Source organism: Panthera tigris, chromosome C1 (genome assembly GCF_018350195.1).
Source record: "Panthera tigris isolate Pti1 chromosome C1, P.tigris_Pti1_mat1.1, whole genome shotgun sequence".
NCBI classification, from domain to species: Eukaryota; Metazoa; Chordata; class Mammalia; order Carnivora; family Felidae; genus Panthera; species Panthera tigris.
Window position 1 is genome coordinate 25,495,111 of NC_056667.1, and position 20,827 is coordinate 25,515,937.

A 20,827-nucleotide genomic window follows, 5' to 3' on the forward strand; every position below is an offset into this window, starting at 1 on the left:
AGTATTATAACATACTAATAAATTTGAATTCTTGACTAAACAAAAGGTTCTAGGATTCTGAATTACCAAAATTGTGTGAAGGGAAAAACCTGAGGAAACTGGAACATACTTAAGGAGTAGGTGGTTTCATGGCCAGAACTTTAAAATTTTAAACACACCATCATAGCTATGCTATTTAAATTAATTTTGATACAAATACTCCCACAAAATTGTATGATACACATATTCACACCCACCTACTCAAACACCAACATACACACTGTGTAAAAAGAAATCCTATATGCAAATTGCTAGCAAATTAAATTCAGTCCTAAAACAACGAAAAACACAACCTATGTAATGAGAACAACAAAACTTTACTGATGGGTAGAAAAGAAAATTAAAAAATGGAGGGGAGCCTGGGGGGCTCAGTTGGTTAAGTGTCCGACTTTGGCTCAGGTCATGATCTCAAGGTTCATGAGTTCGAGCCCCATGTTGGGCTCTGTACTGACAGCTCAGAGCCTAGAGCCTGCTTCGGATTCTGTGTCTCCCTCGCTCTCTGCCCCTCCTCCGCTTGCTCTCTCTCTCTCTCTCTCTCTCTCTCTCTCTCTCCCCCCCTCAAAAATAAACATTAAAAAAATTAAAAAACAATGGGAGACAAACTATTGATCTGTTATTTTGGATGAAGAGTTCATATAATTAAAATGACAATTATCCTCAAATCATTGTATAAACTGAACATAATTCCAGGTGTGACTCACACCAATTTTTTTTCCTTCCAGAACTTAAAACAATTGTAATACACAAGTGAAAAGAGCCAACCTCCTCTTAAAGTATGAGGTGTTAGTGGGCATTCCAAAATCGTCATATGTCTTAACTCACTAACCTTTATAACAACCCTCTGAGGTGGACACTACTTTCAAGTTTTACAGATGTAGAAGCTGAGTGCAGGTGTTCCGGTCACACAGCATGTGGGTAATGGGCTGGGATGTGAACCCAGTCAAACCAGTTCCAGAGCCCAAGCTCTCAGCCATGACACCTGCTTTCTCCCAGTGCTAGGAGGCTTTGCCAACTCAGACATAAAGCTTCAATAGTAAAATCTGTATTGTATTAGCTTCAGATGAGAGATCAATGGAGCCGGAAAAGAAAAGTTCAGAAACAGACACAGACACCTAAAAATTTAGTATATGACAAAGGGGGCTTTTCAAACTGGGAGGACAAAGGCAGACTGACCAATTAAGGAGGCTTGGACAAATGGCTAACCAGTTGTGGAAAAATTAGATTCGTGCCTCGCTCTATGTACTACAGAAGTACTAGACAAAAAAAATAAGGAATATTTGTGTCATCTCAGAGGTGGGGAAGGACTTTCTTAGCATTACACCAAAGTTAGAAATCATAAGGGAAATGACATTTTTAATGACAGAAATGAAACACTTTTGGACTTTAAAAATCACCATAAACAAAGCTAAATACTGAGGAGCAAATGGAGAAGAAATAGTTGGAGGTTATTACAGTTAAATATTTACTATGTTTACCATATAAAGTACTACAACTCAATAAAAAGATAAACACTCAAAATAGAAATATGGGCCAAGGAAATTAAGAGGCCACTAACGGAAGAATAAAGCTGGTCAACAGAGATGCTGCAAATGTACAATATGACTAGAAAACAGAAACGTCAAATGACAGAGCTATCAAATTGGCAGAGGAAAGACAGAAGGCATGGGACTTTGCAAGAGAATGGAGAGAAGCTGGCAGGGCAGATGGAGACCAAGCAGCCAAGGTAGGAGGAAAAACAGGAGAGTGGTTTCCAGAAGGAGGGAGGGGCTATCCATTCTGAAATACAGCTGAGCATCTGTGTATGATGAGTGCTGAAAGCGACCCCTGTGTTTTAGCAACACAAGGCTCATCATCGACCTTGGTGAGAGCTGTCCCTAGGTGTGGGGTGCACAGAGGTCAGAATGGGCAGTGACAAGGGAGCAGGAGGTGAGGAATGGATGCAGCAGGGAAGACATGCTGTCAGAGAAGTCTGGGTGTAAAGGACAGCTTAGAGAACCAGCAAGGTGATCTCTACTTTTAAGTTAAGAGAGACACGGGGCAGTTTAACTGGTGACGGGAGGACTTGGCAGACAGGGAGAGCTGGAGAGACAGAACAAGGAGGACAGATTATATATAAGGCAAAGGTTCCCGAGAAGGTGTGAGGTGAAGAAGACTCTATAGCAAGATTTTTGGAACAGTCCATTAAACACTGGTTGTAAAAGTGATGTCGTCGTGAAAGTGATATTGAGTTGGATTCCAAAAAAAAAAAAAAAAAAAAAAAAGAAAGAAAAAAAAAGGAAGAGAATGGAAAGTATCTGAGTGCCCTGTAAATGTTAAAAGTAAGAACTGTGGTGAATCGTCTGTTTCAATTATGTGTAAGTGTGTGTGTGAGTGTGCACCAAATTGCATTTCTTACTGTGAGCTCAAAGGTGTTCAAAGTTCCCTGATTCAAAGCCTAAATGGGATGTATAATCTATAGGGGGCCTGGTTTTGGATGGGAGAGAGGAGCTAACATTTCTGTTATAAAAGGTGGGAGGGTGAGAAGGATGAAAAGGAGTATAACCTACAGGCTCGGTGTCTTTGCTATTTGCAAATTGAGGAACGTTGACTGCCCATGAGGGTGGTGTCAAGGTCATTCTCCAGGGCAAGGTGAGGGCAGGAGCTGCTCAGGGGCTTGAGGGGAGTGGCAAGTGTTTGGGACAGCTTCCACAGAGAAGAGAACCGCAGGCTGACTGGAGAAGCACAAATGGTTGTTGGCTGAGCACTGCTGTAGGTCTGAGACTGGCGCCCATGAATCCGCAGCAGCGTCAGTTTGCCTGGTCGGGCGATTTTCTCCATCAGTGCTCGCCCGAGCAGGAGACGCCCAATCAGGTTGCTCTTGTTTCACTGTGTGTCCTTGGACCAGTAAACTGAGACAGCTCTGCTGATTGATGCCATAGCTGAGCTGGAAGCAGAGGCTTCACAAACCCACCCTTGAATTTCTTGTGCCTCCTGCTCCGAAGCTCAGCATAATGTTAATATTCATTGGAGTTACCCTAACATCATCTCTGGTGCTGGAGCCTGTAGAAAGTTATTTAACTTTGTTGGGCCTGAGGAACTTGTTCTCAAGGTCTTGTGCAGGAGGAGTGAGGCAGGGCTCACCCTTATCATAAACAAGATTAAGTTAAGGTGTGGGTTCTCTGTGCGGACAATACTGAGGATGCCTTATAGAAACTCACACCTTCCAAAAGGAGCAACGGAGATAAGCCGGCAATGTTGGCCACATACTTCCTGAGCACACAGTGTGCCCTCTTAAATTCATACTGGATGTAATCCAATCCACAGGCCATGGATTGTGCTCATGGTTTTGTGTTCCTTTTTTCTTTTTTTTTTGGCCCAATCCCCACCTCCCAGGCAGGCAAGATTGGGGCGCTGGTGCCCTGAGTTAGATGAGCAGGGCCTTCCACAGAGCTGATCCCACCCTAATTCCTGAAGCATGTCCATTCTGTCCTCCATCACACACACTTGGGTTTCCCACCTCTGGCTATGACCACCCCTTTGCCAACACTGGAAAGCTCTCCCGCTCCACTTGACATTCATAATTTGGAACATGAAATGATGGATTTCAGAGTTGTCTTCTCCTATCTTGCATTCTTTCTAGGGCACCCCAGCCCACACATGACTCTTAGATGTATGCCCCCAGGACAGACCACTCTTCCGATCCCCAGACCTCTACATCCTGTGGTCTTTGCAATGTTTCCACCCAGCCTGAGTATCCACAGAGCACCTGCTGTGTATCAAACATTGCTCTGGGTTTGGATTGGCAACCAACAAGGCAGGTAAGCAAGCCCGCAGTGTTCATGAAATCTACATTGTAATGGAACATAAGCCCGGGAGAAGGGAAAAAAAATGAATGCAGTGGGGGGGAGGTCTACTTTCAATGAGGAGGTCTGAGACGGCCTGTCTGAGGAGGCAGTCTCGGAGACGTGGCCTGATGACAAGAAGATAGCCATCCTAGGGGAAGATCACTGCAGATGGAGGGGGTCCATATGAGGGAGAGGAGGGGGGGAGCACTGTGGCAGAAGCAAAGTGAACCACAGAGCTACTAGGAACGTGAGATGAGATGAAAAGGATGGCCAAGGTCTTTCAGACCACGAGAAGGAGTTTGGCTTTTGTCACAGCAGATTAAACTAAATACGTCCAATACTGAACTCCAAAGCCTTCTTTCCCAAACCTGGTTCCCTTAGATTCTAGGGTCTGGAATGTTCGCTGGTGTCAGCAAATGTTTCAGCCCTGCCAGCACTCAGTTATAGGTTTTCCTCTTCTCATTGCCCAGCCACTCAGCTTTATGCCATTGCCTCCCAAGTAAACTCCAGAAGCCCAGGCCCTCCTGCATGCGGCAGACTGGGTAGGGAACTGTCTGACGAACGTGTCTGCTGGGGATCCCAATGGCGTCTCAAATGCATATCCAAAATTGAACTCTTTATCTGTTTTCCTAAGCCTCCCTCATTCCTTATCTCCATGAATGACAACACCCAGTTACCTAAGCAAAATATAGCAACCTCTTCTTCCACACTCCCATATTCCATCAGCAACTAACTTCAGTTGATTCTATCTCTTCAATATCTCTTGTACTTGTCACATCCCCATCATGCCACTATTAAGTCAAGGCACTCTTCCTGCTGTACTGGTCTACCTGGTTTCCTAGCTTTCAAGCTCACTCCCCTTGAGTCCATCCTCTGTATTGGCTCCTGAGTGAATTTCATAAATCATAAATCCTCATGATGTTACATCCTTTCCTGGACCTCTTTAAATACTCCCTGTTACACAGAGGATAAAACCCAAACTCCTCAAAAGGAAACAAAAGACCTCCAAAGACCCAAGGCCCTCCCACTCCCCCATTGCACCCTACATTCCAGCCCTATTAGACTACTCACAGCCCTGCAGTGTGCACGGCTAACTTCATGTCTTTCCCAGCTATTTTCCCTTTCTAAAATGTTCTTTCCTCCTGTCCACTTGGAAGACTCTGCTAAGCATCACTTCTATTGAGTGCTGTGGGTCCCTCCTACCTTTCACCCATCCTTCCTAGCTATAGTCAGAGAGTCCTGTACACCAGGACTGTACATAGAGTTCTGTACATAGAACCTGTACACCAGGTTCATCTCACTCAGTGCCTGCTCTGGCTTCACCCTATCTTCTTGAGCTTCTCCCTTCTGCCATGAGAACAGATGCCCTCTGTACAGACTGGTCCTTCAGCCTGGGTCTCAGAATGAGAGGCTCTGTAGAGCCCAGCCAAGCCCCACAGAGCCATAACTGACCTACAGCCCTCATGGGATGTGAACGAGAAATGAATGTCTGTTGTTTCAGTTCCACTGAGATTTTTGGACTGTTGATACCATAGCAAAAATTGATTAATACACTATGAAAAGGGATATGAAGAACTCAGAAAGTGAAGGGCTGCCTTTTGGATAAGGTGGTTAGAGAAGGCTTCTCTGGGGAGGGGACAGTTAACAGGTGATAAGAAGGACACAGACATCTGAGGAACATTCCAATATGGGAGAGCTGCACTTGAAGCTTACCCTTTCCACTGGGGTAGAAGGAATTTAGAGTGCCTGAGGATATGAAAGGGGGGCAGTGAGTCTGGGCAGAGTAAGTGAGGGGGTGAGTGGCATGGGATGAGGGGAGAGGTAAGAAGGGGTCAATCACACCGTGCTTCATAGACCTTTGGCTCAGAGATCACCCTCAGCATCCAAAATGTTCAGCTGAGAACCAGTCCTTTTCTTGGCATAAAGTTTGTTGGGTCGTGGTTAGAGTAGCCACAAATACTTTGCCCAAATTGGACCACTTTTGAGAATGAAAGATGGTACTACTAATAATTACTTTAGGACACAGATATAAACTGGGATTGTCCCAAGCAGATATGAACGTGTGGTCACCCCACTCATGGTACTTTTATTTCCTTCCACGAAAGTACTCTTTATCTTGAGGGGGTAGCTTTTGCCTTAAGCTCCTCATTCACAATCCAATCCCCTCTTGGAGCTGGCGTCTTAAAGTGAAGCTCGCTGGTGAGGTTCTGACCATTGCTAAATTCTTGCCTCCCCTTACTAGACTTGCTCCCCATACCCTGCCTAGAGGTTGGCTAGGTTCTTGTCACAAACTGACAATGCTGCTCCTGGCCGCTCTTGTTCAACTCTTGGAATAACCCATTGCCAGGGTTTTTACCTTGTAGCCATGACTGCTTTTTGCCACACCTCAGGAACAATGCCTACCCAAACCATTCCTGGTGCTAAGCATAGCTTTTAGACCCTATTAAAAGCCAAGCTCTGAACTAGGGTCCTATGTACTCCTTAGCTGCTGGCTGAGGACTCCTGTCACAGGTTCCCAGGATAGGTCTAGAACCTTATGGAACAAAGCATGAAGAAAATCTCTGCTCTGCACTCCTGGGAAGAAGCTGAGTCTATATTCTTGGGGCTCAGCTTTTATCTTGAAAACAGATCATACATTATTTGGAAAATATACATAGCCAAGCTAAGCCACCACACCCAAATTGGAACAAATGTGAATCCTGAAAAATTTCAGTTTGCCTGTTATTTTTCACTTACTAGTTGTATACCTTTTTTGGGAGGTGGCATTGGGGGACTACTGTACTTCACTGACATTGTTTCCACACGTATAAAAATTGGACTAGTAACTTTTACATCACACCTGTGTTGTGAAGTAGAAGTTACGCTTCTGAAGGCACTGAGTGCGGCACTATGCCTGGGCATGTGGGAGGTATAAAATCAATTTTTGTTGAATTTGAAATACGAGGCACTTCCTACTTCTGCTGCTGATGGGTATGTCTCCACACATGCTCCTGTTCAGCACATCTCCAAGTCTCAACCAGCCTACTGAGGATGCCTCCCCACCCCTCCCCTTGCATAGCCCAAACATAGCTCAACAAAGCAAGACTCCAGACCAAGGTTTGCTCTCTGGTCCTTAGTCTCTCTTCTTCTCAGTGAGGGAGTGAGCTTCAAGCCCTGGCTCTTGAGCCAGCATCTGTGAAAACAGCCCCTCCTCAGGGAAACTCTGTGTTTCCTCCATAGTTCTCTTAGTCAAACATGGGAGAGCACAGTGGAGAAGGCATGGTCTGCAACGAGGCCACAGGAACACACTTAGCATAGACGTAGCTTGGGAAATTTTACAGAGAAAAGAACCTGCTAGCTATGCTCCCACAGGTGAAAGCTGAAGTGAGGGTGGCATATAGACCCCATCCCACTGTAAGCAGGGGCCACGGTCCAGGATTAGACCCCTAAAGCTTGATCAGTTTTCCCAGCCTCGTTTTACCCAGGTAGCTATAGGTATGGTCCCAAGATACCTTGGAGTAGGACTCTTAGCTGTAGGAATCTACCACTCAGACTGGGCCCTATACTAAACTGTGTTTGCAGTCTGGTTCTGGACAGATTCTTGAGTTGGACTGGGCTGAAATTTCGCCTGTGCTATGATCCTCCAAGGAATCTTCTGAGAATCTTTCAATTGGGATATGTTTTTCTTCCTATACATTCTGGGGGCACTTTGTGGCCATGTCTATTATTGTAATGATTCAAACACTGCTTTATAATACAAGTATGTACTTATCACATTCGCTAGACTGTGAGCTCTTTGAGAGCAAGAGCCATGCTAGAATCATGCCTGTTACTCTCCCAGCGTGAGCACAATGCCAGTGTGCAGCAGGCACGCCCATTCACGTTTTGCTGCCTTCCAACGAAACGAGAGGCAGGCAGTGGCAGCATCAAGTTGGAATGTCAGATTACTGGACTCTGCATCCCATTCCTCACTGGGTATCAACATGGAGGCCAACATTTCTTGGATCCCAGGAGGTTACCACCGTCACAATGACCGAGTTATGGCAGACTCGGCCTGGTGAGACTCACAGCAATGACATATGACCACATATATCATAGCTCCAGGCCTTAAGGGGCTGCCATCTAGACAGGGGACCAAACCCCTCAGCAAGAATACAAAACTCCCTTGTAAACAACTGGCACACAGTGCATGTTCCATGTTAGTGGCTCACAAATCTGACCTAGCAGCTGGATCACCTAGGAAGGTTTTAGAACTACAATGCCTGGGCCCCATCCCAGTCCTACTGAATCAGAATTTTTGGGAATGAAGATTCTGTATTTTAAAAAGCCTATGAGTGATTCTAATGATTGGCTACATTTGGGCCCATTTTAGACTGCACAGGGCCAACAGAGACACCTCCTTCACCCATAAAATATCTGCCTATTTAAAAATAAAGTGATAGTAAGTAATGTTTGTGACCCACACTGGCCTGTTAGGGAGTGTTGACTTTACTTCCTTGAACATGCTGGCGGCTCCTTTGCAAGCCATCCCTTCATCCAGTCTTTGCCTGATCACACCCTGCTCAGTCGGGTCTGCTGATGACCTTCATTCCATGGGCTCAGTTCTTACAGCCAGGTCCTGAGCCCAGGCCCAGACCTGCCTCACGGTCAAGGGAAGTCTTATGCCCTCAAGCCAGTGGGGTGAAGTCTGAGTGGGCCTGTGAGGAATCCAACCCAGCCATATGCCCAGTGGTTTGAGGACCCTCCTCTCTGTCACATCCACTCCATGTGTGCCCCAGCCTCGGGACTGGGATTCTGCTCTGGTTCTTGGTTTCCTCTCCAGGCCTTTTCTAATCCTGCAGCTTCTGGTTGGGCCAGGGATGCCCTGCAGGGGTAGAGCTTCTTCTCCTGGGTGAAGACTTGATTCAACCTAGAAGCTGCCTTCCTCCACTAGTATCTGCCTATTTAGAAGTAAAGGTAAAAAGCAATGTATGACCCACACTGGCCTGTAGGGCAAGTGTTGACTTTACTTCCTAGAACATTCTGATAGGAAACACTGGCAGCCACTTTTATGAGCCATCCCTTCATCCAGGGTCAGTTTTCCCAGCCCTGGCTTCCCTCCACCCTGGCTTACCCTCCCCATGCTGCCCCTGTGGTGCTGAAATGCTTCACAGCCATGACTGTAGTGTCCCTTCCCCAGTGCAGGAGCAGAAACGGATCCTCCCTGCCTCCCACCCCACCAGGACATTGTCCAAGGAAATGACTCTTCTGGGTTACTGGAGGCCCTCTACAGAGCAGGTGCCCTACCTCCCACCCCAACTCTGCAGAGCACTAACACAGTGAGACCACAAGTCTTCAGTGTCCAGGTTCTTGAGGACTGGGTAACAGAAGAAGGTGGCCCCAGAAGCTTACATGCTGGTTTTGAATTTCTAGGAATTGGCCTGAAATACAAATTTGGACCAAAGCAATCCCCAGGTTCCCTGCTCCTCTCCTGGGGCCACCTGTGGGTTATTGAGGCCTTTAAGGCAGCCTAGAGAACTGAGCAGAACATTACATCAGCAGAGGATGCTCACACAGCTCTTGTTACAGCCCCATGCCCCTGATCACAAGCAGTGCCCAGGAATATTATCCCCCGCATGGAGGCTGATGCTTTCAAACCTCAGCTGATCCCGATTCCGGCTCCAAACATTTGAGAAAGGCAATTTCCGAAGACCCTAGCTACTGCAATCATATTTTCTGGGCCAAAGGAAAGGATATTTGAAATTGTTCTTGTCCTGGAAAAATCTGGGAGTATATATTTACAGGAAAAGCCAGGATTCAGTCACAGAGAGGAGGGGGAAAAGGGACAGGCTTCACCTGTGCACAGGGCATTGAGGTCGGAGTGGGAGGAGAGTGAATAAAGTACCTGCCTATTTAAAAATAAAGGTAGCAAGTGATGTATGTGACCTATATGAAGAAAACCCACAAAGCTGTTATATTTAGAGAAATGTAAGTAGATGAACAAAAAGAGTGACATGCCAGGTTTCCGGATGGGGAGGCTGTGTATTATAAAAATGTCTATTTTCCTCCAGTTAATTTATGGTTTAATAGGAGTGCACATACAAAATCCCAATAGGATTTTTTTTTACTCTGACAAAATGATTCTAAAATTAATCTTGAACAACAAACAGATGAGAATAACAATGAATACTTCTGAAAGAAAAAATAATTAACGGAGAAAGGAGGAGTTTTCGGCACTGCCAGATATTAGAACATATTATAAAACAACAATTAAAATTATTCAATGCCGGGGCTGAGATAGAAATAGAGCAGCAGGACAAAGCGTGTCTCAAGAAACAGACTTAACTACATGTGAGGATTCAGTGTGCGATAAAACAATTCATTTCCCTCAAATCAAAAGGGAAACGAATTGCTTAATGCATCGTGTTGGAAAACTGCTTAATAGTTTGGACCATACGTTATACATTCCTCTAAATAAACTCCAGATGGATTAACAAATTATATTTTTAAAAAAATCAAATTACTGACAAATAACCAAAAATAGGACAGACCGCTTCTCAGATCCGTGGCAGAATGATAACTGTCAGCTTTGAAAAGAGATCACAAATATTGAGGGTTTGTCTATATAAAACAAATGCACAATGCAAAATAGGAAAAAAAATAAAATGAAATGAAATAAATAAAGGAGTGGGGGAAACAAGAGATTGGGAAAACACATGTATCAAATACCGCAAAGAGTTTCTACCCACAGTATAGGAAGAGTACCTTCAAATTGGGAAGGAAAACACCAACACAACACTGTTGTGGCCACATGTCAGTGCAGATAGTTGCTACACAGGGACTACAAACACCAAGTGCTCCTGTCCCCTTGAGACAGGAATGGACCCAGGCTGGCTGGAGGGAAGCCAGGCTGGCATCTCTGTTGAGGTTCCTGTGACAGAAATCCTGATGCCACTTTCATACCCCTTGGCCCAGCAGGGACATGTCTCTGGCCGATGGGTACCCAGCGGTCTCTCTCCAGATGCTACTCCCATGGACCCACACCTTCCTTCTTCCACTCACATCCGTTTGGCAGCGGCCAACCCCTTTAGGAAGCACCCAAAGCAAGGACCCAGATGGGGGGTGCATGCATGCAGGCACATGTGTGCATCAATGAATCCATTGAACACCCCCTGCTGCATAGGCCCGACCCCCATGGCTTCTCTCAGAACCCAGTGCTGCCCCCTGGATGTTCCTGTTCCAACAGGAGCACCACTCTGCCCTCCCATCCTTTAGGGCCCACTGTTCTAACAGCGATGACTTCTCTACGCTCCATGAGAAGGTGGGCTGTTGCTCCCCCGTTCAGCACCCGCTACGATATCTGCCGCATCACAGGCACTCAGCCAATAGGTGTTAAATAAAAGAATGAATCTTTGTGGGGCAGATCCTAAATGTGTATCACCAGTGCTTTCTAAATGAAAAACTAAATTTTGAACCACAAGAGCCCACTTTAATTTACATAATTATGTCTATCTCTACATCAGAGTGAGCTCTGTGATTCATCAGAGCGAGCTGTGTCCGATTCATCTCTGGATTTGTAGCATTTATCATGACATTTGGCACTTTAGAGAAGTCGACCAGGGATATATTCAACTTATACTTATTAAATTAACAATTTTTTAAAAGGTCACGTAAATAACTTGAGGTCTGGTGATGTAGATAAAGGTTGCAAGCAATACGTCATACGACCTACATGAAGAAGACCACTAAGTTGTTGTATCTAGAAAAGTGAAAGCACATGAACATGAAAGACAGAGATGTCATGTTTATGGGTGGGAAGGCAGCATATTATATGAATCTTATTCTTTATCACATAACTTTTGTTACTGGCATTAGGAACTGGCACAACAATTTGGGGGAGCAATGTAAGAGTGTACGTCAAGAGTCATAAAAGTGTTCATGCTCTGGCCTGATAACCTCACTCCTGGAAATCTAACCTAAGGAAACAGTTCAAGAGAAAAAAGAAGAAAGCCATGTGCATGAAGATGTTCATCACAGCTTTATGTAAAATAAATGAACGTAACTGTTTGACTAAGTCATGGCTCCCTTCACTAAACAGAATATTCCACAGATGCTCTAAGAACGAAAAGTATGAAAGACACGTAGCAACGTGATAAGACCCACAACACGATGTGAACTTTAAAGCACAGAATGTGAGATATGTTCACTTCGACGAAAACCACACAAAATATGTGTGTGCAGCAGCAAGGATAGAACAAAAATGGCCAAGTCTGAAATTAGTTTTGGTTTAAGGAAGTAACATTAAGAGTGTTTTACTTGTTTAAATCTTTAAATTTATTTAAGCTTTTTAAATACTAGAATATACCACGAGCCTGTGCTGAGTACTGATCCTTGAGCTCCAGATACTTCCTGGACGAGTTCCGGCACAGTATACAGGGCACGGCACTAAGAGATTATCCCTTCAACCCCATCCCCAGATGAGCAAGATCATTCCCAGAGGCCCCCCAGGTTCCAATTTGACCAGGAACAGCCATATCCTCTTATGCAGCTTACTCTGTATACAGTTGGTGCTCAATAAATCAAAGATGGATGGATAAATGGATGGGTAGAAGGAATGAGAAAAAGTGAAGATTAGGGAAAAGCTTGGGCACCAGTATATTGCATATTGGTATACAACATTCATACAGTTCCAACAAGGGTCGTGGGTCCAGCCTTCACGAATTTTTTTTTTAATGCTTGTCAATCTCTGAAACTGCATGGGAGGAATTCAGCCAACAGTTTGCCTGTGTGCTCTGGGCCTAGTATTTTTGTCCTTAGGCTTCTTTGTCCTTCCTGCTGCAGGTGAGCCCTTGGATTCTGCAAATCCAGAGCAGTGGAGAGAGGATGGGGTTTGGAGTAGGAACCCTGCTCTGTCAATTAACACTTCAAATTCCAGCCCAATGCTCAGTGGTTCTATGACTTCTGAGCTAGTCACCTCATCTCCTTGAACTTTGTTTTCATCGGTAAAATGAGAGAGTAAATATTCCAAAGCTGTAGGGAAGATTTTCTATCTTCCCAATGACATAAAACATTTGATATTGCCATCCTCCTTTACCCCCAGGTTTCTCACCATGATAATCCTATAGACTTTAATCATAGCCTCACTTAAAATGCTAAAACACAGATTTCCTCATATTTAGAATTCAATAAGTCCAGGGTATCTTAGACTTGGGGTTCTCAATCTTGGGTGGTTTTTGCCTCAGGGGATATTTGGCCATGTCCAAGAGGGAGACATTTTGGTTGTCACAACTGGCAGCGGGAGGGCCGTGTGTGCCACTGTCTTCTCGTGGGTACAGGACATGGATGTTGCTAAAACAATGCACAAGACTGCCCCTCCACCGCCAAAAGAATGATCTGGTTCAAAATGTCAATAGTGCTGAGGTTGCGAATTCAGATGACCCTATGACCCCATCCACTCCTTTGTCCAGATGTGTGTGTATGTGTGTGTGTCCAGCGTGGGGGAGGGTGGGGGGCTTAGTGGGACAAACTCAGGGGAATAGGGACAGGAGGGTCGTACTAAGAGACCATTTTCTGAAGCGTACCTGTGTGGAACACCCTCCTTTACCTGTCAACTCTTCAAGGCCCAGCTTAAGCCCTGGTTCCTCTGTGACATTTTCTTTGGGTGCCCAAGGACCCATTTTTCCTCCCCTTGGTCTCTCAGGGTTTGGCTGCTGATTCAAAACTTACACCGTATCCATCCCAGTAGGCCCTGCCTTCCCATTTCACACATACGCCACATACATTAGGAACTGAGCAATTAGGATTCACACCTTCCTTCAGTGGTTTACAAAATGGCGTAAGAAAGCCTGCATTTGTGCAGTCTTGGCATATCTCTGGTGAAGCCTGTTTTGAAACTTCTTCTGCAAGTGGCTGCTAATGGACTGATAATTGGTTTCCTGGCTTCCTTATGAAGTGTGAAGCATTCTGCTAGCCTGTCAACAAAGCATCAAATATCGTGCACCACCATCAGAGTTATTTGTCTCTTCCTTCCCATTGTATCTCTTGTGGTGGAAGAATAACCGGATACAGTTGTGTGGAGAAGGTTCCCTATTCTTTTGCAAGGAACGGGGTGAGATGGGCAGGGCTCTGGGAGAGTGAAGACACTGTGCAGCCTGGCCAGAGTGTTCTCACCAGGACACCAGCTTGAGCACATTTTCTAGGCAGGGGCCAAACAGCTCTGAATCCACTATGTGGTGCTGAGACAGGATGGGCGCTCAGTAAATATTTTCAGGCGGGTGGAAAGTGGTACTACCTCCAACTGATTCTGAGCGGCAATCCCTGGAGGTGGGAATTAACCAAGGAGGAAGAGAGTAACAGGAGAGAAGCTGGTTTCATCTTTTCTTTCAAAATGCTTTTCATTGTGAGAAACATCATCTTCTTTAAAACCTAGATGAAAAAGACCATCTATTGAGCACCTACTACCGCGAGGGCAGCTCAAACGCCAATGGAATGATTCTGAAGTCTCTGCTTGCTACAGAAAATGTTTCGAAACATGAAGGAAAGAGTGTATATGGTCTCAGCAGGGCAATTCCCTAGTAAAGAGCTGTTTTGAAGAAAATGTTTCAAGAGAAGAACAAGGCACCACTTTGCATTTCTTTGGACAATTGTTCACAGAAAGCTGAACCATCAAACTCTTTCTCCAATCTCCTTCTAAATGCTAAGAAGGAAAGGAGGGTTTGTCTGCTAAATATTGTACTAATATTTATTGTGACAACGCATGGTGAAATTTAGGGTGTTTACGCTGACTTTTGCTAGAGGTGCTTTCGTACGTACATTTCATCACTACATTATACGATTCAGAGACTGTATGATTTGATATTTTTAGAGATGCTTCTAGATCACACACTATGACACGTTTGATCTAAGGTCAGGAGTGGAGCCCCAGTTTAACATGTCCCTCAATCAAAGTACATGACCCGCTCTGTCAGTGACCCACTTTTCGGAAGTGGTTTCCAAGCACTCATTGTGGGCAGTGAGGACTGTTTGTGCCATGGTCATCTTGTTCCAGAGATACGATCAGAGAGAGGTATGGAATTTGGGGAGCCAGAACAGAATGCTACCACACTGGGTGGATTAGTAAACCAAAACCAGAGAGAAGATGCCCTGGCCATAGTCATGATGCTGAGCCAGGACTGAGAAACAAGTCTCCAGAGTTTGAATCCAAAGCCATCTCTGTGCACTGGGGCTTCTTAGTGCCGTCTCTCACTACCAGTTAGACTGTGAGCAACCTGAGGGCAAAGCCCGACACCTGTGGAAGTGTCAGTTTAGGGGCTAGGGACTCAGTGGAGAGCTGACAGACGGCGCTCCTTTGACTTCATGGAATAGGAACGCGACCTTGCTGCGTGGTGCAAAAAGGCATGGGGGCCAGCTGGCTCTCTCCGGCCTCCTTCATGAAGCCAGCATCCCTGAGACTCAAGCTGTGTTCTGTTACACCCATATGACCAGAAAAACCTGAGCAATGGGAGTGCCTTGGGGATGCCAACCCCCTACATCCCAGAACCATCCAGAGGAAGAAATACCGTGCTTGCCCCCCAGAGTGTCTCCTTCACAGTTCTCATCAATAAGTCTCAGGCTCCTCTTCCTTACTTGAAACCACAGAATGTACCGCTCCACATGTGCCAGGTTGGCTCTGCCCTTGTTCCTTCTCAGCTGTTTGTAAGCAATGCCCAGCTCACTGGAGGCTGCCTGCCTCATTCCTGGAAATGAAGGGCCTGCTGACAAGCACTTCATGACCCTTTGCTCTTACTGAAGGTTCTAGAAAGATTTCCTAAAACTCCTCCTAAGGGCCGAAGAGTCCAGTAAATTCTTGGAGGACTTGAGTGACAGCCTTCAGGTAGTGGTCTGCTACCCCCATCTCTCAGCTTGCGAGGCAGGAAATTTTATCCTGTCCTAAGACGACAGCTGGCTCTGCTACCCACTTCATTCTACTGGCTCTCTGCTCCAGAGGCCTGACCCTCTTCCACTTGTCCTTGCCTTGTTTCATCTAATGGATTTCAGAGATAAAGCCCCCACAAAGCCTGGGGCTCCCACAGTCTGTACCTTTGCCATCTGAGGCCCTGCCTCCAACCTGCTGGGTAGAGCCCTGCCCCATCCACCCACTCTGGCCTCATTCCCGCTGGTCCTGGGCTGTTCTGTCCCAGGCTCCCCTGCCTCTCCTGGCCCCAGTCCCTCTGGCTCCCAGTATGCTATAAGCCAACACCGTTGGGCACTATATTCTAACCACATCCAGCCACAGAGATGGGCAGATTTCATGCAATTTTATTTTTTTGCAACAAGGGTGTATCCAAGGGCGATTTGATGTATATCTAAGAGCAATTTGTTCTTTAAACCTCTTCAAGAATTTCCACACAAACTCACAAGTCATCACAAATGCTCTGTCAAAACAAAGTGATTTTTCTGTTTGAAAAGGTATGACCCAAACTCACCGACCCATATACCAAAGTCTCAGTCCTAACTGACGTTCCCTCATAACCCCCAGGTTATTCTCTCCCCCAGCCCTGGGCGGGGTGGGGAGCGGTGCAGTCTAGAATGTGTAGCACCTGGAGACCCAGAGCAGCCCACTGCAGTGGGAGAAATGATCAGAGGGTCAGGCTTCCGCCCTCCCCTGCAAGAAACAGATGGAAAGAGACGGAGGAGGTGGGGTGGCGAAGCTTGGGAGAAGAAGACGTGGTAGCCCAGAGGAGAGTGAGCCTTTGATTTCTCAACAGAGACCAAGGGGCTCTGCTCTTTGCTGTATACATCCCCTCACACTTGCCAATCCCACCAGGCCCAGGACCTAAAGTACAATTTGTGCCAGAAGGTAAGGTCATACCTTCCCAGAGGAAGAAAAAAGCGCCTCCTTGTTATCTCCATTGGATGGGCACTCCAAAGGATCAACAATCCAAAGACAGCTTGATTACCCATCCCTCCCTAAATCCAATCCAAGAGGAAGCAATCTGAGGAAAGCTTCTCATATCCTGGCAAGGCTGTGGTTTCCCACAGTACGCAGAGGCTGGTACAGAGTTGACAGTCTTACAAACTTGCCCGTCCCTTCCACCCTGGTTTGATTGTATGGTGTCACTGGCAGCAACAAGAGCGAGGAGCAAATGTCTGGCTCAGAGCCTGGTGGGCCAAGCCCCAGTGGCCTCTACCTTGCTCTCAAGGATCACCACGGAAGGGAAGACGATGTTGAAGAAGGCCCCCAAATGTCAAGATCGATCATTCTCGGTGCCACAGTCTACGTTACTGCCAGAAAGGAGGACCCAACCAGCAACGCTGGGAGGAAAAGAAACCAACCAGAAGCTGTTGTTATGACCCGCAAGGTTCCCAAGGATGGGGCCCTGGAATTAGCTGGGAAACGGGGCCCCCTGCCTCTTGATGAAGACCCCAAAGCGGCCTCCTCCCCGCTCACTTACACACGCAGCCTGGCTTCTTAGCCGACCACTGGTTATTCTTTTGGCACGTGATTGCCTTCTGCCCCACCAGCTCAAAGGCAGGCTGGCACTCAAACTTGAGTGTGTCACCGTGGCGGAACCGGGAGCCTTCCCTTCGGCCGTAGGCAGGGATGCCAGGATCGCCACAGCTGCCCTGCTCGATCTCTGAAAGACAGGAAGAAGAGAAAACAGACACGAAAGGTGACTTCCGACCTCTCTTGGAGCCAGAGGCCCACATTACATGCTCTGCTGTACCTCTGCCAGGAGTCAGTGCTCAGAGTGGCACAGGCAGGACCTTTCAGAGAAATCTTGCCTTGCCCTGTTTAAAACTACATACTGGGCCTGTTGGCTATCCGGATGTCTTCTTTAGAGAAGTGTCTATTCATGTTTTCTGCCCATTTCTTCACTGGGTTATTTGTTTTTCGGGTGTGGAGTTTGGTGAGCTCTTTCTAGATTTTGGATACTAGCCCTTTGTCCAATATGTCATTTGCAAATATCTTTTCCCATTCCGTTGGTTGCCTTTTAGTTTTGTTGGTTGTTTCCTTTGCTGTGCAGAAGCTTTTTATCTTCATAAGGTCCCAGTAGTTCATTTTTGCTTTTAATTCCCTTGCCTTTGGGGATGTGTCAAGTAAGAAATTGCTACGGCTGAGGTCAGAGAGGTCTTTTCCTGCTTTCCCCTCTAGGGTTTTGATGGTTTCCTGTCTCAACGTCGCTCCTCATCAGGGAAATACAAATCAAAACCACACTCAGATATCACCTCACGCCAGTCAGAGTGGCCAAAATGAACAAATCAGGAGACTATAGATGCTGGAGAGGATGTGGAGAAACGGGAACCCTCTTGCACTGTTGGTGGGAATGCATATTGGTGCAGTCACTCTGGAAAACAGTGTGGAGGTTCCTCAGAAAATTAAAAATAGACCTACCCTATGACCCAGCAATAGCACTGCTAGGAATTTACCCAAGGGATACAGGAGTACTGATGCATAGGGGCATTTGTACCCCAATGTTTATAGCAGCACTCTCAACAATAGCCAAATTATGGAAAGAGCCTAAATGTCCATCAACTGATGAATGGATAAAAAAATTGTGGTTTATATACATAATGGAGTACTATGTGGCAATGAGAAAGAATGAAATATGGCCCTGTGTAGCAACACGGATGGAACTGGAGAGTGTGATGCTAAGTGAAATAAGCCATACAGAGAAAGACAGATACCATATGGTTTCACTCTTATGTGGATCCTGAGAAACTTAACAGAAACCCATGGGGGAGGGGAAGGAAAAAAAAAAGGAGGTTAGAGTGGGAGAGAGCCAAAGCATAAGAGACTCTTAAAAACTGAGAACAAACTGAGGGTTGATGGGGGGGGGGGGGTGGAAGGGAGGGGAGGGTGGGTGATGGGTATTGAGGAGGGCACCTTTTGGGATGAGCACTGGGTGTTGTATGGAAACCAATTTCACAATAAATTTCATATATTGAAAAAATAATAATAAAATGCCAGCAAAATTTTAGAACAAAAAAGAAAAAAACTGCATCCTGGGAGCACCCAGGGGGCTCAGTCAGGTAAGTGTCTGACTCTTGATTTCACAGTTTGTGGGTTCAAGTTCCACATTGGGCTCCATGCTGACACCGTGGAGCCTGCTTAGGATTCTTTCTCTCCCCCTCTCTTCACCCCTCCCCCACTAAAACTCCCACTCTCTGAAAATAAATAAACAAACTTAAAAAAATAAAATAAAATAAAACCGCATCTTGGGATGAATGTGCCTTCCAGCCGACAAATGCCAGAGACTCTGTGTCCACACAGAGAACACTAGGTACTTGAATATTTTCATTCGGTTAAGGTGGGTCTACATTCTTTATGAGATACCTGTCTCAGGAGCTAACAGATCTCAGTCTGGAGCTTACTGAACTTGACTCCGCGCTCAGATGACTAGATAGACCTTCAGCTCAGTCCATTCCTGAGCAGCAAAGACAAGCATGAAATGAGAAGGCTTTACTGGCTGCCATTCCCCAAACCAGAGATTAAGTGAGAATCAATATTCGCTGCCTTCTGACATGGAAGCACTTTCCCGAATTTTATTTTTAATTCAATTGGAGATGGTGCAGGTAAAATGGAACAAATGACTAAGAATGCCTTTAAAGTTCATTGGATTCCACGGTGGTGAGTCACACACCAAGTGGGTTCCCTGAGACAGCTTGGGGGGGGGGGCGGGAGGAGGTGCGGGCACGGTGGGGCATGATGGGCTGGCCGCCTTACAGGACAGTTAGACCCTGGAGACTTCAGGAAAGGACTGTGTCCTGGCCAAGTCCCTGGAGCTTCCTCCGGAGCCCTGTGCTTGGTGCTGTGAAAGATGGAGTGGAAAGGAGGGGTGAAGGGATGGAGGGGAGGAAGGAGAAGAGGAGGAGGAGCTGTTCCCAGGGAGGAAGGCATCTTGCAGGAAAGACAGGGAGTTATGGACGAAGGGACAGATAGCGAGGTGAGGGCGGTAGGGGCCTGTGATTTGGAAGAGAGGCCACTGGAGTAACCAGGGAAGTTTGTTGGACACCTTCCCAGGATCGTCAGGCCAAAGGAACCCTGCCTTTGCCATAGACACCATTATAAGCCATGGAGCCACAGTCCCTGAAGTTGCTGTGCGTGACCCTATCAGGGATGACTCTCCAAAAATTTTCTTAGCACAACTGGTGGGTTTCTGTGGGCTGATCAGGCTAGCCCCATGCACTGCCTTATATGGACAGGCTCTTGACTGTCACATTCATATTACCCCGAAAACTAGGGCTTCCAGATCTCTGCTGAGAGTTGGCAGAACAAAGCATTCTTTGGCTAGAATCGTGTGTGTGTGTGTGTGTGTGTGTGTGTGTGTGTGTGTGTGTGTAGGCATCCGGAAGGAGCACCTAACTCAAATTTAGAGGGTGAGGCTGGAAACGCAGTGTGGGGAGTGAGACACTAAACTTTAGCACAAAATTTTAGGGGGCAACAAAAAAACCCTCAGCAATCAAGATAAATAACATCTTCATGTTATTTTTTAACATTTTTAGAAAATCAAAATTAATGCATATAAATCAAGCCCACAAAGAAAAAAAAATAATCAGAACTTAAAAATCAGATCTGACCCAGCACTTGTGTGACTCACTTCACTGGCCTCCCCCTAGTCCTGGCCATCTGAGTTTCTTATTATTTAAAATGTTGACATTTTTATCATAGATATTTTGCATTAATCTTGGCTTTAAAAAAATACTGCATTAAATTATTTAACTTAATTACTGAGTATTTTGGTGGCTTCTTTTCAATATATGCCCAAGGTGGATGACTGCTTATCTCAGCTCAGTCCCATCAGGGAAGGCTTCTTGGAGAAGGTGATGTCTAAGATGAGGCCTGAAGGCTGTGCAAGAGCCAGCAGGTGAAAGGAATAGGTGGGATTCATTGCAGCATTATTCACACTAGCCAAGACATGGAAACACCTAACTAACTACCCATGAATGAATGGGTAAACAAAATGTAGTAAATGTACACACACACACACACACACACACACCACTGGAATATTATTCAGCCATAA

At 45.9% G+C, this 20,827-nt stretch overlaps 1 protein-coding gene across 1 annotated transcript in view; it reads right to left on the reverse strand.

Moving 5' to 3' along the window:
* CSMD2 (CUB and Sushi multiple domains 2) overlaps nucleotides 1-20,827 on the reverse strand; it is a 538,353-nt gene that overhangs the window by 231,525 nt on the left and 286,001 nt on the right. Inside the window, 1 exon segment of the mRNA XM_042993830.1 lies at nucleotides 17,255-17,437. Within this exon segment, the coding sequence (XP_042849764.1) occupies nucleotides 17,255-17,437 (183 nt within the window).